Here is a 25315-nt window from a genome sequence, read left to right as displayed (position 1 = left end):
TCCAATAAGAAGTTATTTTTAAAGGATTTGATGGGACAATCTGATGCTCTTGGTTTCCTTTCGCCTCTTTTTAAACCACAGTTTCTAATTTTTGTTTTGGTAAAAGCCTGAGATTTGGTTTCCCTCCAGCACATCCGCCAGAAATCACTTCTAGAGAACAGACACTAGAAGATGCTGCTAACAAAGAGTTTTCCACACAGCTTCAGCTGAACTAGGGGAAAATCACTATATGCACCCGTTGTGTCTTTCTCTGACAATAATATTTAGCTGCTGCTGTAGCTTCCGAGAAAGTCCCAAGTTTACAGTCCAAGTCTGAATGTTTGACAAGCACAATTTGAGAAATCCTTCTGGGAGGCAGCGATTAGAGAAAACTGGCAGCTTGGAGGCCCACACTGTATTCCCTGTTTCATTACCGACTCTTCTGGATGACCTTGTCAAGTTATTTAATGCCTTTCTGCCTGTGCTTCCCTATCTGCATTCAGATAAACACCTTCCTTTAGAAAACACTGTAAAATTGTTTATTATGGAAACAGTTCCTCAGATCTGGCGCTCAGGGTGATGAAAACCACAACGGTCGCATGACATAAATGTCAATCTAATATTTTCCTAATAGATTGAACCATTGCAGTTTAAGTAACAGCTTAACCTTGTCCTACAAGGTTTTATTTCAAATGAGACAGTAGCCACTTGTTCCATTTTAACCTTATTCATATCAGCTAAGCCAGCGACATAAGCACAAGCCATACAGGTTAACAAAGAGGAAAAAAAGCGCATTAACTTCTTTATTCTGCTTCATTTTAGAAGTGTGACTATTTAGCCAAGCTTAATGTTGCTCAAGTATGTGCTGCTGGTGGTAGACAATGCTGAGAACTGGGATTAGAGCTGTCGTCCCTCAGCCTGTTCAGGTCAGGGGACTCTCAGGCACATCTCCCTGAACAGTAACTGCCTCTTCCATGCCCCCTCCATGACCTTGACTGCCTAATGCCCATATTTTTATTGTTAATTGGCCAGGATATGTACTATAAATGGAATGCCTAAATGCAGTCTTATTTATGAGTCATTTCACCCTCACTCTTTTTCTGGAGAAAGTGTGGTGTTACATAATTCTAGGAACAACCTACTGACAGAGAAAATACGAGAAGGGAGAGAGTGTGATTTTAATAATCCAGCTGTGCAAACCTGGACTAATAACATGCAACACCGCAGTGGAGGTAACAAAAAAAAACATAAAGAGAGCTGCTCTTGGACATTTAACACAGATCCCACTCCAAGCACCGTTTAAAGTTTTGTATAGTGAGCCCAGCTCCAAGAAATGAAAAGGCAATTTAAGAGCTTAGGACAGCTTTTGCACATGGACTTGAACGTGTTTCACCTGAGAAAGGCCGCCCTGTGACGGGCACAGCCCTGGCTGGCGATGCCGCCGCCTCCATTGTCTGCGCGGCCCGGACCGAGTCCCTCAGACCCACAAAATGGCGGCCGCACGCGCCCCAGCGCCCTGCTCCTCCCTCCCGCGGCTCACGCCAGGCGGTCCCGCTACTTCGGTAGCCCGGCGGGTGTTGGGAGGAGGGCGGGCGGCAGACACGCTCCCCTCGGAAAGGTGGAACCCTCGAAAGGAGACGAGATACGAGGGAACGGGAATGGACGGCACGAAGCGCCGCTGAGGAGAGCGGAGCAGCGGCACCGAGAGAGAGACTTGCGCGAGCCCGAGCGCGCTATTTGATTGGCTCGCCTTTCCTTTGCCGCCCGCTCATTGGTGAACAATTCCACCCTCGCGCTCTCTCTGCTTTCCGATTGGCTCCCGCTTCCCGCTCAGCCCCTGCCCGGTGTCGCTGCCTGCGGTGCAGCGCGGTCCCCTCAGGCCGGGATGGCGGCGGCGGCCGGGGGCGGCGGATCCTCCTCCCTTCTCGGCAGCGCCACAACGTGGCCCTTGAAGCGGTACGGCCGCTTCCTGCCCCCGGCAGAATCCGACGATGAGGGGCAAAACACCTCCTCTTGGAAGGTGCGGGGGGGTGCCGCTTGGTGCGGCTGTGACTGGCTCCAGTGGGTATCGAGCAGTAACAACTGAGGGCTTTGCGGGGGTCTTGTCGCACTAATGCAGCAAACAGGAGAGATTTAGTTTCGTCATTAATGTAAACACATCCGTGATATAATAGTGGCCTTTTTTTTTTTTTTTTAATTCTTTCAGCAGTGACTTGTATCAAAAACTATAGACCTTAGAATCATTTTGATTGGAAAAGACCCCTAGGATCATCAAATCCAACCGTTAGCACTGACACTAAACTACATCCCTAAGAAATCAAGTTGGAAGAGTCTAGATGTTTGCTTACAGTTGTTCAAACCTGGATATGCAGTTTTAACTAGTAAAAAAATTCTTAAATGTGCTTCCTGTCTGTGGGAGAAGGCAAGTTGCGTTGCTGAGAGGTAAATGATGGACCTGAATTCTAGCGCTGACCTTTGAAGTGACTTATTTTGCATTAGAAATGGAATATGTAGATTTTGTGCATACAGGGCTAGGTTTTTATTTTGTGTATCTTTTTAAAGGTTTTTGAATCAAATGAAGAATCAGGCCATCTGATCCTTACCATTGTGGTATCTGGCCATTTCTTTATTTCCCAAGGGCGAGCAGTGCTGGTGAGTTTCTCATGTATAAAGAATATTGCTCCATTCATGTTAGCATCAGCATTAACTTAGTTTCCCTTCTCAGCTTCATGTTCTCTCCCGCTAAAAGGAAAATGCCCAGTTTTATTTTGCTCATGGTAATTCTCATGTGCTGCTTTCTCTCTGTGTTTATCAGAATAATATTAATTGTGTTATTTCATACTGAGGAACACTGTTTCTTCTGTGCCCCTAAAAATCTAGATTAAGATGTAATACTAAGGGCTGCTGGTGTTTAAAGTTACTGTTTTTTTCACTATTCTTCTGCCTAAGAAAACAGAAAAAACACGCTGTTAAGAAGTAGTTAAAAATATAACTATTAGTCCCTATAAGATGTGCTGTATTGTCCAGCTGTTTTTTTTGCCAATGAACTGTGAGTAGTTTGGTTTTGATAATTTGGTTTATCAAAGTTTATGGTTTGTTTTTTTTATCTATGTTGGGTAATATGATCTGACATACATGTTATATTCATGGAGACAAAATCACAGCTTCATTTTCCTGTAGCCTGTACCTAAGCAGGAGCAGCGACTAAACTGTAAAGATTTCACAGTGACACTGAAGAGGTTAAACAAAACACCCCATCTAGGAGGACAGAGAAGGCCTGTGCTGGAAAGTGGAATCAAGTGTGTTCAGTGCTTATCACCAACACTCAGTGATGACAACAAGTAGGAATTGGCTGATAAATAGATCTGAAAGCTCTTACGATCCACTGGAAGATGCTGCAGCATTAAGATAGCAAAAACTTTTTAATATATATATAGAATATATTAAAGAGCATTTTCTACCTTTAAATATGTATAAGCTTATAAATTAGTTTTTGCTGTGCCTCTTAAAATGTCTTAAACTTACAGAAATATTTTGTAAGTATAGGGGAAGAACCAAGGATACCGTTTAAATTTTTTGTCCAGTGAATGTGTTAGGAGTGTGGAATAGATGAGCTAACAGTGAGCTGTCTGTCTGAATATCCCTCATACATCCCTGACACAGTATTTGGCTCACGTATGTCGTGAGGACAAGCAGAATGTTCTTGGACAAGGTAAAAAAAGAACGTGGAAAAGTGTTTCAGCAGTTGTGCTGAATAAGAAAAAAGAACGGAGTAATTGAAAGTCCAGATAGGTGAAGAAACACAACTGAATTGAGACTCACCACCATCTCTTGCCAAATTCTGCTTGGATTGCATCTCTCCTGGGGCTGGTCCTGTTTCCAGTATCCCAATGAGATGGCTGCAAATGTTTACTAACTAGTAGACTCATATGACTTTATAGAATCTCCTTGAAATAACCAAATAAAGGCTAACGGAAAGTAAGTTTTAATAACTAACTAAAGAGCAAAAAAGGCACAGGCAAAAGCTGTAGCCCTTCAAAGGCTGCATCTGGCAAAGACTGAATCTGGCAAGTGCCAGCGGGCAGATAAAAGCGCTGTCCTGAGGGATGAGCACGGGGAGTATGAGAAAAGCTTCATAAAGACTTGGCTGAGAAAAGCACTTTCTTGCAGCTCCCGGGTTCAGTGGCCAGTGAAGCTTTCAGGCGGCTGCCTGGCTTGAAATGCCAGCTGAGGAATTTCGGAGCGCTATCAGCTTTTAAGAGACACTGAGATATTGCAGTAACAATCACAGCTGAGAATAGTGCAGAATAGAGGAGGAACAGACATGCTTGGTAAAATCTGAGAGTTTAAAAGAAAAAAAAGTTTGTTTGCTTTTTAAGTTATTCTGGCAATGCTTCTCTACCAACCGCAACAACATTTTATTAAGTTTTAGAGAAAAATTACATGAAACCAGTGTCGTATGTGTTTTAAAACCTGATTGATGATTCTTTTGAGTGCACTTGAGTTGATGTAATTGGGCTCATTCTGCAGGTGTGTTCTGTGCATACAGAACTAACCCAGTGCGAAACACTTTGGTAAAATTGTTCTTCCTGGGACAATCCCAACCTACAGGTATCTTTTTAGTCTTTGAAGAACAAAGGCTGTGGAATGTCTCTAGTGAAGCAGCCAGGATCATCAAACAGAGAGGTGATGTGGAGGGATTGTGCTGGAAAAAGGCTGCACGGGCAGTGATGCTGATAACAGCATTGATATAAAAATAAGTATGACCATTACTGGTTCTCCGAATGCTTTTCTTCATTGTCCAAGGACAGTTTATACCCCTGTCTTTGGCCAGGTGTCTTCTAAAGCCTGTTGACAACAGGATGTGGAGAGCAGGAGCAGCTTAAAACGCAGTAGACTCAAAGCCAGCCAGAACTGCACAGGCCCCTGCTGAAATTTTGCAAACTCCTTCATGAGTTGCCCTATAACAAAAAAACTGCAATACTGTGCAGTCTGTGTTATTGCTGTAGAAGTTATCAGACTGTAGAAACGGTTAATCTCATGGGTTCTATCTCCCTCTAGTCTCCGACTCTCAGGAGCTGTCAGAAACCTGTCACAATATCTAAACAGGCTTTGCACGACTAAGTACATATAGTTCTGAATCTGTCACAGACCAAATCATCTCACTGGGGTCCATCACAATGGACATTCTGTCACAGAGGATAACGTACAAGTTTCTGCTGCAGAGGGAATGTATGAAGTTGGACGGAATGCTGCAATTGCTGGAATGATTCAGCTCATGTTTTTACTGCCCACACTCATTTCTACTTGCTGGTCTGGGCTACTGAATATTTCCTTTTATTGCCAAGGCATTCTCAACACGTCCGTGCTGCCTTACTCGCATTGAAATTCCCTCTCATCTACTTAACAGAACTGTTTCTTGCTATGTAGTAAGTGCATCTTTTAAGTTGTTGATGTCTAGGCTTTTGATCTATCTTCTAAGCCCTGCTTTTCAGACATTTTGATGTACTACAGGCTCCCAGTTTTGAGGGGACTGGATAACGATTATCACAGCTTTGTACGTTGTACCGCCGTGTAGGAACACAGCGAGGCACGAGATCTGTGTCACAGGGGCACCTTTTCCTTCTCACCTCGAATAACTATGCTGCATTTTTGTACAATTTCTGTGGATAAATAATAAAGGGCTTTCTTCCCCTCTGACAGTAACCCAAGAACAAACTGCTAGCTAAATTCAAGAATCCATTCAGTGGTGAATGTTCTTAACTTTGTCTTTCTGACTACAGCAGTAATGATAGAGCAGGAACCCTTGTCCCACCCCAAGAATTTTAACATGATCATCCTAGGTAATATTTTTTAAAAAAATAGTTCTAATCCAGCATCTGTAACAAATAAAACTTATTAACTGGATGCTTTTAAAATAGATAATACTGTAGTTGATACATTCTCATCTCTTCCAGTTTAAAATTGGCAAGGAACGTAGTAAAATCAGTGCATTAATAGATGCAAACTGTCTTGGTTTGTACCTTCTATTTTCTTTAGGAAGATAAAAGTCGGGGTGCATCTGTTCTTCGGTGGTGCATACATTTTACAAAAGCCAAAATGAACCTTTGAGCTGCCAGCAAGCTCTGCGTTATGCTGATAGTACTGCAGGTGGCTGCTTTTTAAAAAGTCCAGAAAAAAATCGAAGTCACAGAATAAAAAGCGTGAACTCCCAGGGTTCGGCTGGTTTGTATTTCACACAGAACTCTCCTTTGTTGATTCTTCTGCGGTGAACAGTGATGTAAACTGAACTGAACAGGTTGGTAAAATACCTTGTGCAGCGTACACTGCTGTGTGGGGAGGTGCTGTAGGTTTGAAATAATTGATGACGGTATCTAAGAAAGCTCCAGAACTGCTCATTAAAGCACTTCGATGCTGTTTTAACAAATAATTGTGGACATGCTCAGTGTTTCTATCAGAAAACAAGTTACGTATTTTTCATGGGTAAACTTTTGAGGAATGGGTGTGTGTTCGAGATGACTTTAAACATTCTTTAAGGACACTGAGACATGTTTGTAAACTATCTTAACATCCGTTTTCCTTTAAAAATGCAGTCTGCTTGTGATCAGGCAAATGGAATGAAGAGGACGGTAATTCTGCAGAGCTGAGCTGCTCTAAACCATTTCTTCTCCTTTCGCAGGTATAATACTTGTGCTGTGTATTGCTGGAGTACTGCACTGAGATTTCTATTTGATTTAGCTACTCTTAATTATTTCTGCTTGGCAATACGCAATCACCCAAAGGTGCAAGACAAAACGAAACACTTTCTGCTTTGTTCTTCAGTTAATTAAACCTGAACTAAATTACATTTCAGTTAATTACGTTTTTGAAGTTGAATTAATATGAGTACATAACTAAAAATTCCAAATGCTGTTTTTTTCCCAGCATTCTTTACTGTAGAAACAGGACATATAAATGGATGACAGCTTGGGAAACATCAATAAAATAGTTGGTAGGAATGTTAAACACTGGCTGATTTTTATGATTTATTTGTAAACAGTTATTATTTTAAGGAAAAAAATGTTTGTTCTACCTACATTTACAGTATAGGGAAAACCCCTATAAAATAGACTTACTATGGGAACAGCTGTATTTAAATAAACATATTTGCTGTCTCTCAAAAACAGCAACTATTTGAAATGAACAGAAGCAGCACAAGTAACCACAAGCTAATGTGGCTGTTGTGTTTTGAGAAAGGATGGATATTCCCCTCAATAGAAGTTAAAACATGTTCCAAGATTTATGGCTTTAAATGGGGGAATTAAGTCCTTGTGCTGATGTGGAATTTAAGTTAGTGTTTATTTCACAAAAAAATAAATGCACTTGGTCTTGTATTTTGTACCACCATGTACTGAGCCCTCTTTGCAATGCGTGTGCACATTTAATGTCAATTTTTTGCCATCACAGGTGCTGCTATTTCCACGATGTTGGCATGACCGAAATTTGTGACATTTGCCATAACTTCTTGCTGTGCACAATCACTACCTTAACTTGCCCATGTTTTTCTATTTTCAGCTTTAACCAATATTTTGGGGCCAAACTCTCCCCAGCCCTGGACAGCTGTAGCCAAATTTCAAAGTAATATATTCTAATGTGCAGTTTAACATGATTATTCTGGCAATGTTGTAACAGTGCTGTGTTCTGTTCTTACCCCACTAACATCATACTGGTGTTTTGCTCTGTATATTCTCCGCTGTCATCTCCTCCCTGAAGAGACTGACAGGTAACACAACTGCAAGATAAAAACATCTTTATCAAGATGCTTCGTTTACCTGAATTCCAGCTGGAGAAAACGGGCCTGAGCTGAACGAAATGTCCCCTCGTTGAGGTTTTCCTGCTCTCTGCTGCCCTCTTGGGCAACTCCATGGGATGCAGAAGAATGTAAAGCTCTGATGCAGCTGGTTTATTATGTATTTCATAACACGCATAAATAGAAATGTAAAATATTATAGAGATTGGAGTGTACTTTGACTCAGTGTTGTTACTGGAGCTGCAGATTCAGATTTAATTCCTCGTGCGGTGTATTTTTGAAAGGCTTTGTGTTAATGTACTTAAAGGAACAAGACACGTAAAGATACCTCTCACAGGTCACTGCTGAAACTCAGCTGTACTACTGGAAATATTACTCAGTGAAGCACACAATTCCTAGCACAGTAAAAATCACATATAGGTAATTTTTTGACAGATACAAAAGACTAATTGCATTAGGGATTAAATTACATCATGTAACTTCAGTGTGAGCTGCTGAGTGTTGTGTGTTTGTGCTCTGCTTCATTTCAGGAAGGCTTTTCGTTAATTGATTCCCATAAGTGGTTAAAGGTAGTCAGAAGAGCAGACTGCCTGCTGCTCCGCGCACACTCAAAGGTGAGCTGCTTCTGATATTTCCAATAGCTGACACAGTTCTGTATAAGATCTCTTAACAGTGGATAAACTGTGAGATACTGTGAATTGTCTGTATCAATTACAAGATTATTTTTTTTACTCTAAACTACAATGGATTGAATCATAATGTCTTTGGTAACTGCTAATACCATGTCTTTTAGGCTTTTTCTGAGTTATCTACTCAAGCAGTTAGACCGGTATTTATTTTAGAATCTATCCTTAAATATAAGGACTCATTTCAGAATAAGCCGAGTCTAATGCTGCCACTAGGAAATGCATAAGTGTCTTAAACTATTTTAAATTCACAGGCTATGCTTGCCTGAAACCAAAATACCTTGGCTTTCTGATTTTTGTCAATCCTTATGAAACGTGTATTATCATTGAACTACCGAGCCGTTCCAGTAATTAGTTCTGATCAATCAGTACGTCATCAGTTTTCTTTACAGTTAACAGAACCCATTGCCCAGCAGAGTGTCGAGAGATTCTGCTGCACCTCACAGGAAACATTAAATCAATATCACAATCACTTTTTGAGGCTTGAACAAAAGCTCTGAGGGACAGCTCAGAAAAGGAGGAATATTAAGAGTCTTAAATGAGTTTAATGCATCTAGATGTTTACTGACCATAAAGTCACCTGCCTTGAACTGGATTTAGTGGCACTGCAGTGGTCCTGTCATAGTTTCTCTACTTCATATCCTAAAATGTAGCTGAAGTGATCCCTTAAATGCCATCAGTGTATATAGCTTCTATGCCAATCTTCAAAAATATTACACCATTTCTGACTTACCTTGTGCTCCTCCTCAGTCTTATTTTACTGCTTCACTGGTTCCAGTTTCTTTCCTATGTTTGCATTTTTGCTGCCTGTTACCTGCTTTGCAGTTATTGAATAATCCATGTCAAAGAAACATGGAGCTTAATCACTGGGATCGCGTACTTCAGAAGAAACTGCGTGGACATTAGCTGATTGCGTTTTATAAGTCATTAATATTGTGTTTATCGCGAGACTTACTCATTTCTTAAAGAGCATTCTTTTCATAGGCCGTTGTGGACTCTTAGCTAGCAGAATGGGTTTCTAAACTACATTTTTGAGAAGCTCAGGATGGATGTAGGGGAATGTAGGGGTAACTGAAACAAGTGTGCTTCGAAAGCCTCCAAAAGGCATTCAAATTAAGACACATATTACTTTTTTTGTCATTTTAATGAGATCTTACCTGTCCGGCAGTTCCACCAAACAGTTCTTGGCGATGCGATGCTGAGCCAGTTGAGTTGACATCTTAGTTAATTGGAGCGAATGTCAGTGGGCACTGGTAAAGTGAGTGCTACAGTTTGAATTCTTTTGACATTTTTTCCCTTTAAAAGGCACCAATACGAGCTTTTATGCTTACAATGCCAATAAGCTACATCGGTCCAAGGAAAACTTGCTTCTTTTCTAGTACTTTAACTGTGTTTCAAATTCAAAATTTCAAGATCAAACTGAAAGTCCCATTAATTCGCTCCCTAAACAAGAGCATTCAATGTGTATCTGCCTCACATCAGCTGAATGCACTTGGGACAGCTCACGACAGACTCCTGCACCCCTCTGTTTTTGCTGGACCTCATATACCTTAAAAAAAAAGATTCTATATGGTACAGCACAACTACCTATACAGAGGGGCCAGATCGATCCAGTTTTTCTTATTTTTAGTATTATTTCACTATTTAAAGTAACACATTTGAGTTTCTCATGTTCCTGATCCAACTGCTGACTTGCTATGTTTAGCTGCTTCTAGTTTAGATTCCAAAGTTACCTTCTCCTTACTGTACTTGTCATTTCATTTTATATCATGAGTAACTGTTTGGAGTTGGCACATCCTCATAGGATACTCCTTGCAGCAAGTGTAAGAACCCAATTTCCCTGTTATACTTGTAAAAACCCGTGTTGTCATGGCAAGGTTCGTTCCCTTGGCTGACAAGCGGCCCTGTTCACTTACCATTTTCTTGAGGTTTTTTTTTTAAGTAATTTTCAAACTAGCTGCTGGGATAAACGAAGATATAGCAGCGAGAACTTGTTTCTTTGCATCTACGTTGGTGCAGCGATCCGAAAATTAATCGCCTTCTTCCAAACCACAAGAAATAGGAGTTTTTAATTAAATCCAAATAGTTGGAGGGGATCCACGATTAATTTAATTTCTCCTTGGTTGTGGAGCAGAACGAATGCCGCCTGTTCCGCGTGCAGTTTGGTGGCGAATCCAAGGAGCAGATGCTGGAACGCTGCTGCAGCTGCGTTCAGAAACTCGCAGAGTACGTCCCGGTGCAGGTCACGGATGAGCAGAGCCAGCAGCTCTATCACACTCTCCACCCGCTGGGGAACGGTGAAAATCAAGAGCAGGACACCGAACAAAACGCATCAGTCCTACTTATGGTAAGTAAGAGTATAGAGACAGGAAAACAATCAACTATTAGCGCTAGATCTGTAAATGACAACAGTTAAATTAGGAGACAGTCTATTCATAGAGGAAGTAGATTTGGGAAATGCAAAATTCAGTTTACATGCAGGGAAACTGAGTTAGTGACCAGGGAAGCAGCTGCTGGCACTGGTCATCATCTTGCTCTTGTCTCAGTGTGCCTGGAATAAAGTTAACAATGCTCAAAACCATGGTTCCAGCTCCTCACGCTTATTGTAGTATACCGCTGAGCAATCAGATACCTTGTTTCAGTCTCCAATAACCAAAATTAATATATACATTTCACATGACTATAGGAAGAATATTAGGAAGTGTATTCAGGGTAGGAACAGAGTTTCCCCTTTCCAAGACAAAGATCCAAAGTAAATATGGAAAAGTGTTTCTGAGGGTGACCAATTCTTAAATATCTGCTCTCCTGGGTATCCAGAAGATCATTTTCACCCACTCTAAAAACACATTCCCCAGCCAGCTTAGCCAGGATATCCTTAGGTATGTGATAAAAGTATCAGGACCAAGACTGAGCCCTGAAAAAGGAACAGCAAAGCTTTCAGCTACATCATTTTCATGATGACAGGAAGGTCCTGCTCTACTGGACACTGGAATCGTATTTGGTAGAGAAAGTGTGAGGAAAAAATATATATATACATTACTCATCTCACACCATTTCCAGGAAGGAATACAAGAGACCTTCAACAGCTGATACTCAAGATTTGTTGTTTGTTCTTTATGAGATAACCTATACTTTAGGCTTTGCTCGTTTTCCAATAAGCTAAAGCAAAAAATGAGAGGTAAAGAAAGTATTTGATGGCAGAATGCTACTGAACAGCAACAGTCAGACTGTTGGTAGTAATAATGCTTTTGCTCCAGAAGCTAACACTGAAAACCTTGCTCAGAAAATAGGTAACTTCAAGCAACTTCTCAGTCACGTGGCCCCCAGGAAGGAAAAATCCTCCTGGGGAGCATTCATACTGGAAGTATGACAACACTGGAAGTTAGACAACACTGTGTAAGTAGTTTAAAAGTTGTCTTAGTTTTGACATGACAGTTTAACTCCAAGCCCATTAGTTCATGTCTTTCGTTTTTAAAGATCTGAGCAGATGTGCATTCAGGTTCCAGGAAAAATGCCCTTTTACTGCAGAAGGTAGCTGAGCACATGCTCTTTGCGTTATCTCTAAAAATGGAACCACTTCTCTTCTTGCACAAACCCACACTCCGCTTGCCAACCAGCCCTGATTTGCATTTGATTTTTTTTTAGCCAGATGAGCCTCTACCAGATTCCTGCACAAGCCTTGGAGAAAGAAGATCTGTAACACAGCTAGCACAGGTAAGAATGATCTCGTATTTAGATCCTGTAACTGAATCTCATGGGCACAGGAAGTTGTTTGATATGCTGGAAACATCGGGTAAATATCTTCACTGAACATCCGGGATGCCATCATCTACACCAGCAAAACCCCGGGATCTCCTGTCATGATCTGGAGCTAGGAAATAAGCCACAAAACCAGGAATTTTGGGGTGTAATTCTTAATCCATTTGCATAAGAACAAAGCACCACACTGAAAGCAAACAAATACCCACAGGGTACACCCAAATGAATGGGTTTGTACCCCTCTGACTGCAGAGATGACTCTTCTTTTGTCGTAGTTCAAGTCTGAAAGGATCAACCATCCTTAACACACAGCAAAAGATCCCGTAATTGAACTGGCAGCTTCACCAAGGGAAAAGCTTTAAAAATAACTGGAAGTTACCATTGCTTGTTTACTGTGAATATGGGACTGTACAGAACCAGATAATTAAGGAGCAAACTCTTTCCAGCCTCTTACTTTTCTGCTCGTACAAAGCAGTGAGAGCACATCACCAAGCAAGCGATCAAACACAGCACTTTGCTTCTAGCAACTGTATTTTTCATGACCAACCTCTGCTTTAAGAGGCAATCCTAGGAAATGTAAATTAAACCCAACATAATAAACACCTTAGCTTCTAAAAACTATTCTGTGGTCCCTGTATAAGATGGGAACACGATACCTGCTTCAAACAAAGGGGTTCAATGCTCCTTTTCCACCACTGCAGGAAGCAAACAGAAACACCGATTTTAAGCATTTTCTTGCAGTTTTGTTTTTTAAAAAAAGCTCCTCAACCATCTTTTACAGATATTTTTCTGCACCAGGAAAAGAACAGTAGTGCAGTGTGAACCAACAATCATTAGCAAAAATATTAAGGCCCCCGCACGTCATACTTACCTTCAGCATTTCAGTGATTTACATCTGCTCTCATGTACAAAATTATTGATAACCATGCTGCAGCTTTAATGCCTTCAGCACAGACGGGTACAGAGAATTAAAGGTGGGGAGGTCTAGAGAACACTTGCAGCCCGAACGATGGAAAAATTTAAGTTGTAGTCAAGCTGCTTCAGCTGGTTGTCATAGGAACCACAGCAGGAAAGCACTCGGGGGTCACCCAGTAACCTATGGGTGTGCTAGACACATTTCATCCTTTTCCAGCATGGAGGTTCACAGGAAGCCATGCTACCCATTTCTGATTTAAAATTGATCAGGATGCCATCATCTGCACCAACAAAACCCCAGGATCTCCTGTCGTGATCTGGAGCTAGGAAATAAGCCACAAAACCAGGAATTTTGGGGTGTAATTATTAACCCATTTGCATAAGAACAAAGCACCACACTGAAAGCAAACAAATATTCAGAGGGCACACCCAAATAAATGGGTTTGTTCCCCTTGCGTAAAAGCGAGACTGGAGCTGGGTATTGCAGCAAAAACACCGTACTGCAACCCTACCCAATGGAAAGCGTTCAAAACAAGGTAGATCTTTATTAAATACTGATGGCTTTAATGGAGCTGCGTTGTTACCGGAGCTGCGTAATGGTACCTTGTGCTTGTTCAACTTGGCAGTGTGTGCTGAAGCGGCCGGCCGAGCTGTCGCTCGCGTGCCAGCGCGCGGTGTGGCGCGCAGAGGAGCTGGGGCCCTTCATCCGCCTGTGTCTCATGGATCACAATTTCCCCGCTTTTGTGGAGGACGTGGAGAAGGAATTGAAAAAACTCGCAGAAGGCTGAGAAATTCCAGCTTATGACACGCTGCAGGATACCCAACGCTCGGGATGCACACGCGTAAGTGTGATTAAATATCTGAAAAAGTCTCATGCCTTTTTTTTTTTGGTCAGTGTTTTATTTTTAAAAACAGGTGAATCCACTTTTTATACATCATTGCACTTCAACAAATACACAGAACACAAGTTCATGCATCTACAGTTACGCACATCATGAGAACCCTGTTAGGTCTATTTCTACAGTCTTTAAATCATGAGAAATTACAGTGTCAAACTAAAGAGTATAACTAGTTGCATAGAATATCACCATGCTGTAACATTTCATCATTTAAACAAAACAAAAAAAAAGAAGAAAATTATAAAAGTTTGCCTGAATTGAATGTACAAGAATATGTTGAACACATCAGTGCAAAAGGATTTGAGAATTTACATGAGTTAACAAAAAAAAAAAATCACTTAAAAAGCAATCATATATATATATTTATAAACTGAAGGTTTGTTTTCGTTTTCAACTGCATTCCACCACCACATCGAACCATTCCAGCTTTTGAAGCCTGATTATAGGACACCCAAGTCTCTCTATACAGGTTAAGCCCTTAAGATAATTTCAATTTATATTACGTCTCTAAGTACCAGAACACTATAATTCTCTCATCTTTCAGACATACAGTAAGGAATGAAGATCAGCAGCTTAAAAATGAAACACAATTACTGTATTTTGGTTTTCCCCCTCCCCCAAAATATAAATATATACTGTATATATTTTTAAGTTTCGCTGTACTTTACAAAAAGTCTCACTAGATGGCAGCGGTGCGATTTAGAGCTTTGCCAATTTGAACAGCTACAGGAAGTAAAAAATGGCGCATGCGTGAACCGGCTTTACTGCTCCTAATGTTTAAATAGATCCAGGAAAAAAATAAAAATAAAAATTAAAATTAAAAAGAAAAAGCAACATTCACAGCACATCAAGCCCAAAATAGTTTACACCTTCTACACTGAAGCATTATTAAAATTTATCTGGCTAAGTCATCCTTACAGGAGAGGCTAAATAAGGCATGCGTTAGACAGTCATATTGTTGCTCACTTGAAAAGGAAAATCAAATAATAAAATAATAATAAATCAGACAGAACTGGAGTTCTAGAACCAAGAGTTCCAACCCTTAAATTTAGCAGGTCATATTGCCATCAGTCTCTCAGAAACTTAAAGCTCTACAAAAGAAACGAGAAAAGGTGCCAGTCAATGCCCGGCGGCGCTCCCAGCGTCACCTCCCTTCCCAGCGTGCAAAGCCAAGCGCTCCGCGGTCACACCAACAGAAAGGGGGGTCATTATTATTATTAGCAATAGCGATGATCCGTGTCATTAAACTACCTGCATCACTTATGAACAATCTCTTTAGGCCCCCCCAGTGCTGCTGACAAGGTGGCAGGAAGGCCAGCGCCGTTCCTAGTGACTTTGGGATGGTTTAATACAACAACAGATCTTTACGCACCCCAAGCGCTACAGCAAAAGGGCTTTAGCCTGAGCGGAGCCGAGATGCGGGCGAGTCATACTTACATGAGAAGCGTTTTTAATTTGTGTTTCGCTGGCGTAAGTTTTTATCTTTATGATTGTTTGTAGAATTGGTTTTCCTGGAGAAAGAAAGAAAGAATTAAAAAAAAAAAAAATCACACCAAAATAAGTCGCAAGCAGAGGAAAAAATGTTTAAGTTTAATAATAATAAATAAGAAGTTAAATGGCATTTAATTTTTCCCTCCTCTTCAGTGGCCAAGGACAACGTGACTTCTGGACTTTGTATCTTGCCGCCTTCTCGCCCAGTGCAATTTGTGCCCCATCTCTGGCATTTTACTTCCTAGTTTTACCACTTTCTTGTTGGTGCTGGTTTTTTCGTTTGCTTTTTGCTTATAATATTTGTAACAAGTACATCAAATTGGCTATGCCAGCCTGTCAGGGAGACCACAAATACTTGTTTCTAACTCCTTCAGCACTATTTTCCTTGCAAAGACCTTGCCCACAGCACTTTTCCTTCTGTCAACAACAAACCAAAGGGTCCATTACCATCCGTAACCTCACACAAAATATCACAGAATCACAGAACGTTAAGGACTGTAAGGGACCTGGAAAGCTCATCCAGTGCAATCCCCCCATGGAGCAGGAACACCCAGATGAGGTTACACAGGAAGGTGTCCAGGTGGGTTGCAATGTCTGCACAGAAGGAGACTCCACAACCCCCTGGGCAGCCTGGGCCAGGCTCTGCCACCCTCACCGGGAACAAGTTTCTTCTCAAGTTTAAGTGGAACCTCCTGTGTTCCAGTTTGCACCCATTGCCCCTTGTCCTATCACTGGTTGTCACTGAGAAGAGCCTGGCTCCATCCTCCTGACACTCATCCTTTATATATCTGTAAACATTAATGAGGTCACCCCTCAGTCTCTTCTTCTCCAAGCTCAGGAGCCCCAGCTCCCTCAGCCTTTCCTCACACAGGATGCTCCACTCCATCATCTAGGTGTGGTCTCCCCAGGGCAGAGCAGAGGGGCAGGAGAACCTCTCTGACCTACTGACCACCCCCTTCTAACCCACCCCAGGTCCCATTGGCTTCCTGGCCACAAGGGCCCAGTGCTGGCTCATGGTCACCCTGCTGTCCCCAGGACCCCCAGGTCCCTTTCCCCTACGCTGCTCTCTAATAGGTCATTCCCCAACTTATACTGGAACCTGGGGTTGTTCCTGCCCAGATTCAAGACTCTACACTTGCCCTTGTTCTATTTCATTCAATTTTTCCCGCCCAACTCTCCAGCCTGTCCAGGTCTCTGATGGCAGCACAGCTTCCAGTGTCACCCACTCCTCCCAGTTTGGTGTCATCAGCAAACTTGCTGACAGTCACTCTATTCCCTCATCCAAATCACTGATGAATATATTGAATAATACCGGCCCCAGCACTGCCCCCTGAGGCACTGCACTGGATACAGACCTCAACTGGACTCTGCCCCATTGACCACGACTCTCTGGCTTCTTCCCTTCACCCAGTTCGCAACCTATTTACTGTCGATTCCCAGAAACCCTCAGATTATGCTCATTAATATTTTTTTCCTTAAAACGCACTTACATTGGCCCAGCTGGTTCATCATCTGCAGCAGAAATTCCGATGCGATCCGGGAGAAGACAGGAAAAGGAAAGAAAAACAAAAACAGAGTGAGTTCTGGCCCCGCGCGCCGGCCGAACCGCGAACAGCAAACCGATCTATCTACAGCAGGAAAGGCCATTCCACTGGGTAGTGCAAAGATTCATGGAGTTATTTTTCTGGATTCAGGTTTTAATGGCAGGTATGTTGCTTCAATGGTTTTTAGTTAACACTTGGAATGCTGGTCATGAAGAACTGCAACTGTAGCGGACAGACTGGTGCAATATGGTCAGACTCATCTTGTCCCCAAGTTCCAGTGGTTCAATCTCATAAAAAATAGATGAGAGGACAAACCAACGGTTCAGTTGTAAAATCCTGCTGGTTGTTTTCTTGCATTGATTTTTTTTAATATATATATATTGTTTTAAGCGATTCAACCAGTAATTACTGGTATATACACACCGGGGTATATACACCACATGCTCATCTTCCCCCAGGGATGATACAACCTCTACATATTCCATTTTTCTCAAGGTCTAATTACAACAGGCCAGGTTAGGAGGAGGTTGAAGGTGCAATTACTTTAAGGTGCAGTTAATTTAAGAATCCAAAGGCAGTCCTTGGATAGCAATGGGCATCGCAAAGGGCTCCAACACCTCCGGACACAACAGACTTCAGCTACAGAAGACTGACGGCATCGTTCTGCCTGTGTCTCGTGGCAAAAAAGATTCTCTTTTGGCAAGATAATTTTCTTGGCAATTGGAAAAAGATCCGCCAATAAGTAACATTTCGCACCAGCTTCTTTCATGACCAATTGAACTTTTTAAATGAGAGAATACCTTATTTTGCCCCCAAAGCTGTAGTTCAGAAGACAGAAGTGCAAAAAAATCAATCCAGAAAGTTAACGCTCCCATAGAAGGATTTTTTTGGGGGGACCAATTCAGGACCTGCTGGTTTTGGCACTCAACAGTTGCCGTTCCCACCTCGTTCCGGAGGGATTTTTGTTGGTTTGTTTCACTGAAGTCTTTAAGAAACTCTCAGCAGGATTCCACAAGGGTGCTCAGTGCACATGAAGCAGTTATGGAAGTTACAGTCTTAAAACAGTGTAGGCATCCGCATGAGCACACGCCGGGAGTAATGTCGCTCACGGGGGACATTACTCCACCTGGACCTTCAAGGCAACGGAGAGGCAAAGCCACCGCTAGCACGGACAGTGACCAGAACAAAATAAAGGAAAATATTTTGAAAAGAAATAAAGAAAAATAAAGAACTAACCACAAACCAAGAGCTTTACGGCCAAAAAATAACACACTAGCGACACACCGGTGTCCACAGAAGTCCATTACCAGCAACAGTGACACTATCGGACAAGGGACAGAGAGAACTGGGACTAATCAGGACAGCCGGACATCAAAGTGCTGGTGTTTGTACAGCGGGATATACGGACACATCGGGTACTGAAACACAAAGCGCGGGAGATCTACGACTGTCCTCCGCAAACGGCTTTTTGGTTCGGCCAAAGATCTGAAAGCAGGTGGGGCTGTGCGAGCCCAGCGGGGCGGACGGACAGACGGACAGACAGCCCCCCGCTCCCCCGCTGCTTTCAGACTTATCTCCGCTCTCTAACAAGCAGCATCGACACCTTTGAGAGTTTGTTTTGCTTGACTTCCGAAATAAGATTCAAGCTCTCACTAGGAAATCTTTAGCTATTTCAGATAGGTAGTTTTGTGCTTGTTTTGTTTTAAAAAAAGCCTCACGTTTCTAAAGGCTGCCCTCGGGTGTTTGCCCAAAAACGCCTATTGGAATAGTTCAGATTACACGGTGGATTCACCACCTCTCGCCCCTTTCCCATCTAGAACCTGAAGAAAATAAACCCGAGGACAATTTTCCTGTGCGTTCCTCCCCTGCTCAGCCATTTAACTGCTGGAAAAGTGTCCCCAGTACAGTACAGACAAAGACCGAAACCTCAGCAAAATCGGGGGGGCAACAAAACAACAGAGAAATAAGTACAAAATTAGACTAAATAAAGATTAAAAACAGCAAACTGAAATCCAAATTAGTCGTGAACGTGAATGAAGAAGTTGTAAGAAAAAGTGTTAACATTATGACTTGTGCATTGTATAGACTAAAGCGGAGATTAAACAAACTCCAAAGCATGCAGATCTCTCACTTACCACCATTTTTTAAAGGTATGATGCAATTGAAGGGGGGGGAAATAAAAACAACAAAAGAAAAAAAGAAAAACAACAAAAAAAGAAGTCATAGTAACCGACAAATATCAATATAACTCAAAAGCTTTATGCCAGAAGACCTGCTCTAGTCACCGATAGTCTAACAGTAGGTAAAACCTGTGGCCATTGAGAACTTCCTCCCCGTACGCTGCTTCATTCCATTCTGCTCCCAAAATGCTGCCAGGGGAGCTGTAATTGTATAAAAAGCTCCTCCTGTGGCAGGAATTTGCTTTTGAATTCTGCAGGCTCCAAAAACCCCACTGTTGATACCATACAAGGTTCAAAAAGCCCACCAGCCAAGCTCTTCTTGTGGCTATAACGAGGAATTATCTGCTTAGTCTTGCCCTGAAAAAGCACATTTCTGAACCAAAAGGTTAGAATCGCTGCATCGTGTAATGTATAATCAATCCTTCCGGGCAAAAATATCTGCACATTAAAATCACGAGATGATGACAAATAGATTAATATTAACTTGTCTGGGAATGTAACTCCTGCTCCAGCCTGAAAAGGGGCTGTGTTTTGTGTGTGTGTCCTCTTTCAGAATTCATTTAGAAGGTATTTTATATGCTACTCAGTTTCTTCTCCCTCCTTTGCAAGATTCAAGTGTTTATTTTTAATATCAAATTCATCTTCTGTAGAATCTTATGACTGGTAGCAGTTTCAAACGCAATGCTGGTGGGTGCTTCCATCACTAAGATTTGCACCCAAAGGGACTCAAGCGCTTCCAAACTTGCACAAACGTAAAATCTATAGAAAAGAAGAGTTGAGACGGGTTTGGAGTAACGCTCTTCTCTTTGGCTTCATTAATGGCATATATTGGAGGGATGGGGAAAGAAGAGGCGAACAGAGACGCTCGTCTCGCTCCGTAAAGCAAATCAATACAAATAAAAGTGGTCGCTCTGCAGTGGAATGAAGGCAAAAGCGTATCGGCAACGGAGACTCTCTGGCCGAGATTACTTACATTAAACTGGAGGAATTCGCATCCCGTAATAGCAGCTAAGAAATTAGTTTATAAAGGCCCAGAGGAGCTGGGTTATTTGATTACCACGGTGATACAACACTGTAGGGTATAGTCAGAGCTACGCAATGTGCCTTTCTGACCGTTTCCTCCCTTTGATGAATATTAAGCTTGGAAGGGAAAGGTGCGGTAATAGGAAAGAAAAACAAACCTAAACAAAAATTAACTCGTTACAAGGTAAACGGTTTCAGCGAAAACATTTTGTTCTTTAAATTACTTACAGCAATAGCAGGAACGGGGAAAGTCAAGAAAAAAATATGAGTATTAGAAAGAATGTGGGGATATGGATGGAGCTTCTGCAGCCGGAGCAGAAAAACTTTTAGGGGAAGTCTTTGTATTAAGCTGAGAAATGAGAAGGGAAGAATGAAAAAGGACATGTTATAACCCAGTCACCTCATGGCTTGGGACTAAAGGGCATGTAGAATATGGATTTTAAAGTAAAAACTGTTTACATTCCAACGGGGGAATGTCGCCAAGAAGTTTTTACTTTCTACTTACCCCAGCACACACCCTTTAAAACAGCGTCTTTGCTCATTTTAGGCTATTTGATCCAACAACAACAGAAAACAAACCCGAACACTTTCTTTAGGAATCTTTGATATATCCCACATTCAGGTCGCGATGGCTGATCGCTACAGCTCTCAAAAATAAGCAGCTTCAGCCATACCAGAGAGGAATAAAAAGCTATTTGCTTCCTTTTCTTGTTGAGCAACTTGCATTCTGAGCCCGTTCCTAGTGCATGCAGCGACCCTCCGGAAAGGTCTGTGATCCATACATTGCTCTCCCACGTGGAAAAGCAAGTTTAAAGTCGCGTTTTGAAAGGATGCAGAAATTCAAGCACAATCTGCCTTCCCTTCCTCCTTCCAGCACATAATTTGGATGCAAGGGGGCTCGCAATTACTGGGGGTCACTGCAGTCGCTGCCCCTCCCGGGAGGACAAAAACACCCCTAAATCCACAGGTATGACAGCGAGAACCTGCGCTGGGCACCACCCTTGCACCATTTCTGGTGGAAATGGAGATTTCACGAGTGCAAAAGGTCCTTTTTCTGCTATACAGCAGTAGGCAAAAAAAATAATCAACTAAATTATGTGAAGGAGGAAATATTAGCAAAGGAGCTACTGAGCAGCCCTGCTCCATGGCATAACAAGCAAATAAACGAAAGACAAAAAGCAAGGTCCATGCGGAAATAAACAAACCCAAACCAACCCAAAAACACGGTTAGGAAATGCCAAAGTTAAAGGAGCATCCTCGCCCTCCCAGCACGGCAGCACCTCTCGATGGAGGTAACGCTTCCAGGGAATACATTGCAAAAGTGCCTTAACAAGCAGCCCTTTGTCCACTTGTTTGTTTGAACTCAAAAAGGTACAGCCCACAAGCCTTGCTTAATTTTTTCTTAAGGCAGGCCCAACTGTAAGATCGCTCGCTTTTCTGTGAAGCTCGTACAAATACCTTCTTGTACGGACTTCAAATGAAATGGGTGAAATTGTCGGTAGGGTTTGCCAAGGGGTTATGCACCTGAGAAACGTCATGTTCCTCTAAATAAACCTGTTCTTTGTCCGTCTGGGTGGGCTGGAGGGGACACTCAGCTGATGCTCGAGAGATCACAGCTGTTGCCAAATAATCTTTATATTAATATGATGTTTAAACTAATATGTGCATGAGTTGCTGGCTCACTGACATTACTGCTCAGCTTGCTGCAGCATGTAGAGGCACAGTATGATTTTGGAAGCAGAGACTTTCAAGTCCAAACGACAAGCACGCCATTGCATTAAAACATTAACTTCGGCATTCCGTAACAACGTGTTTAAAAGAATAAAATTAAGATTAACCCGAGTAAAACATCCAAGTGTGGAAATCAGCAGCCTATGGAGGATTTCTCACATACGCATTTGTAAAACGCCCCTGTTTGTGGGGTGTTTCCCACCACGACACCACAGAAAGCTTCAAATGCCACTACAGAAAGTGCAAGAACATCCAAGGGAACGTAGGACCCAAGTCAGCCTTTAGTTGAGATGCGACGCCGATTGTGTCTCTTCAGCCGGGCAATAATTGCCCAGATGTTGACTGTGATATGGGATTTTGTCCTCCAAGAAGGTGGAAAAGTTTTCCAGCCAGGAAAACTTCAGCCTTTGGAAGCAAAGTCCTCACCTCCACCGTGTGCTTAATCACATTAACATGGTGGTTGCATCGCGATCTGGGCACATCAAAGCCCATTTCTATTGGATTAAACCCATTCGAGGCTGCTTGCAATTAATGTTGTCATATCAAATGATAATTATTGATACCTTGTGAGACTTCACCTGCGATGCAGGGAACTCTGAACAGAGACCAACAGAGAGGTCAGATACCCTCTGGCCACCCTGACACCAAAGTTTGGCCAACGTGAAACAGAGAGCATCTCAAATTGTTCTTCTTAATACATTTGAAGTTTTCTGGGCTGGTTGAGAGCCACTCAAAAACTGCTGGCAGAATAAGTCTCTTAGCAACTGTGAAGCCGTTAGTTATGCAGAAGAACATGCACTATATGGTTTAAATTTTGGATACACACCCAGAACAAGGCATGCTCTGTAAGCAGTTAGTAAACGCTACTCGAGTGGTTAAGATCAACAGCTAGTTTCCTCTAGGTATGCACTATTTAAGAAAGTTTCGATCTGCTACAGAAGGGATTGACACCTCAGCCATTCTCATTTGTTATCTGTTTTGTAAGATTATTGTTTTTCATTTTCCAAAACACAGCTCAGCAACCGTGAAATTTTGCCCAAACTCTACACGCAGATCCCTGTTTCAGCACCTCTATTTCCATCCCAAAAGGCAAACGTTGTGCTGCGTTATCAATCCTTTGTGCAGCTCAGCGGCAACTAGTTATTGCTGCTTTTGGAAGTTCTCTCCCACAGCAGAGGGCTGGTCCGACCCAGGATGGCACTGCTGACTCAGCGCTTCACAGGCTGACTCAGCATGTTTCCCTCCACCTACTCGAAAGCATTGGCTCCATTACTTGGCCGCGTCATGTTCCTACAGCACGATGGCATAACCAGCAGCTCCTCACAAGGATTTTTCTTGATAAACACTGTAGTAAGCAGCAAAGTGTCGTATTAACCTGTTTTTCGATCTGGTTCTTTCGAGGACTCATTTTAGGCTCAAACTGCCTCCTCTTCTGTCTTTTAAAAATGAAGGTATGCAGGCGAAGCTCAGAGATGAAACAGTTACTACTTTTGTGTGTATACCCAACGCAGTTGAACTAATTACTGCTACCAAACATGATAATAAAAACCTAATCTTTAGAAAATATCGACTCAGTGGCTAGTACAATAAGATACAGTTTCCAGAGCATTCCTCAAATACAAGTTCAGTTACACACCAATATTAGAGCCCTAGCCCCACTCTTTTAACATTGAAAACATATTTTTGAAGCATCTCTGTGGTCTCAATCTCTTTTAAATGTAATGTTTCCTTCCAAAACCTGCCCAGTGTCCAATGCAGATGTGACACGGAAGGAGTGCAATGGCAGATCAGTGTTTCCAGCTCCCCTGTGCTGCCCTATGCTTCTTAGGGCGGACATGCAGGATTTTTCAGGGCAAAGAAAGAGACGGGAACGCTAAACCCCTTGTGCAACAAAAGCTTTAGAGATATCAAGATAACTACCGTCCCACCCAATAGTCTGAGATGTTGGGGAAATCCAGGGTTAGGACTTTGCACAGCACTTGGACCCTCTGCGCTTGCTGGGCTTAATGTCTGGAGAGGGAACGGATGAGAAAGCAAAGAGCTCGGAGCGGAACAAACTGGGCTGCTGATCCTTCCTGCCACAAACCCCACTCCGTTCTGCTTCCGCACGTCTGCTTTGCCTTTATTTTCCTCCTTCCGAGCGGCTTTGAGCACACTTACCGTCTGGGACTTCATCCGGCCGCTTCCTTTTCTCATAAATAACTATGATGACAACGAGGATAACGATTTCTGCCAAGATCCCCAGAAAGGGCCAGAGAGGAGCCAAGTGGCTGCGGACGCGGAGGATGGTGGTGACCGAGGCAGAGCCGACCTGGTTGGTTGCGTTGCACTGGTACTCGCCGGGATCCTCGTTGATCTGTAGGTTTGTGATGCTGAGCTCAGTGTAGTTGTCTTTATTTGAAATAAAGAATCTGCCGGAAGAGTTGTTGATGTCCTGATAAAAGAAGAAAGGTGGAAGAGGAAAAGACCAAGAGCTTTAGGAAGTTCTGGTGCCTTTTTGTATCTATGGCATGGAAACTAGAAGATATTTGAGGGATTCTTGCAAAGAGGCTGGTCCTTAACACAACAAAAAAGCCCACTGCCAGTGTATCTCTCACTAAAGTGAATCGTGTTTCAAAAAGACAACAAATACCAGCTTGACTGACAAGCTGTATTTTTATTCTTATTCTTTTCTCTCTCCTTTAACAGCATCAGCCATGAAATGCCAGTGGTTGTGACAGTGGAAACTACCACAGCCTCAGCCTTTTGCTTCAAGAGAAACCGCTACGCTCCATCACCGGTTCACAGCAATAGGATCAAACAGGTTGATCTAAACAGGTGAGACAAGTCACAGGAGAGGATATGCTCCCTAGGAGGGGACAAAACCATGTCAACATACAGGGGCTACAAAAGAAAAAGCAGTGCCAGTTAAGGTTATTCCACATTAGAGAGCATTTTCTAACTATTTAAGGTATGACAGGCCTAATAAAACTTGGCCTTTGCTCACAGATTTGAGGTCAGGGCAGCCTAAGCCACTGACTTCAGCAATATTGAGAGAAGCTGGAATTCAAAGCATCACATTCTTTCTACCCTTAAAAAAAAGACTGGCAGAGTTGCTTATGTTTAAAGAATTTAAAAGGGACAAAACCTGGGCAAAATATGGATGTTTGATCATCCTGAAAGTTCATCTTGGATGAATTCATTAACTTCAGAAATACAGTGTAAAGGGCAACGTGCACAAGACTGTAGGACTCTGACAACGCGCAGCTCTTGGTAAGTCACTCACACAGCACTGTCCCGTAAAAATTTAAGCTCACACTTGAGAGGGAACAATCAATTA

The 25315-nt window shown here is 42.3% G+C and overlaps 2 protein-coding genes across 3 annotated transcripts in view; one reads left to right on the top strand and one right to left on the bottom strand.

Annotated features, from left to right (window-relative positions):
• Positions 1-1864: 1864 nt before the first annotated feature.
• Positions 1865-14541, top strand: REC114 (REC114 meiotic recombination protein; the record flags this gene model as incomplete). The annotated part of the gene is made up of 6 exons (XM_082061106.1): positions 1865-1999; positions 2542-2631; positions 8299-8382; positions 10589-10801; positions 12100-12168; positions 13755-14541. 6 exons carry the CDS (start codon positions 1865-1867, stop codon positions 13914-13916), a joined length of 753 nt encoding a protein of 250 aa, XP_081917232.1. The 3' UTR covers positions 13917-14541.
• NPTN (neuroplastin) overlaps positions 14007-25315 on the bottom strand; it is a 53273-nt gene continuing 41964 nt past the window's right edge. For both annotated transcript variants that reach the window (XM_082061487.1, XM_082061488.1), the window contains 4 exons: positions 24157-24430; positions 17009-17030; positions 15465-15538; positions 14007-15118 (listed from right to left, as the gene is read on the bottom strand). In XM_082061487.1, the coding sequence (XP_081917613.1) occupies positions 15478-15538; positions 17009-17030; positions 24157-24430 (357 nt within the window). In that variant the 3' untranslated portion in view covers positions 14007-15118; positions 15465-15477. The remainder of the gene's footprint in view (positions 15119-15464; positions 15539-17008; positions 17031-24156; positions 24431-25315) is intronic.

Source organism: Streptopelia decaocto (assembly GCF_964273445.1).
Source record: "Streptopelia decaocto genome assembly, chromosome: 9".
Lineage (NCBI taxonomy): Eukaryota > Metazoa > Chordata > Aves > Columbiformes > Columbidae > Streptopelia > Streptopelia decaocto.
This window is presented reverse-complemented; position numbering and strand designations above follow the sequence as displayed.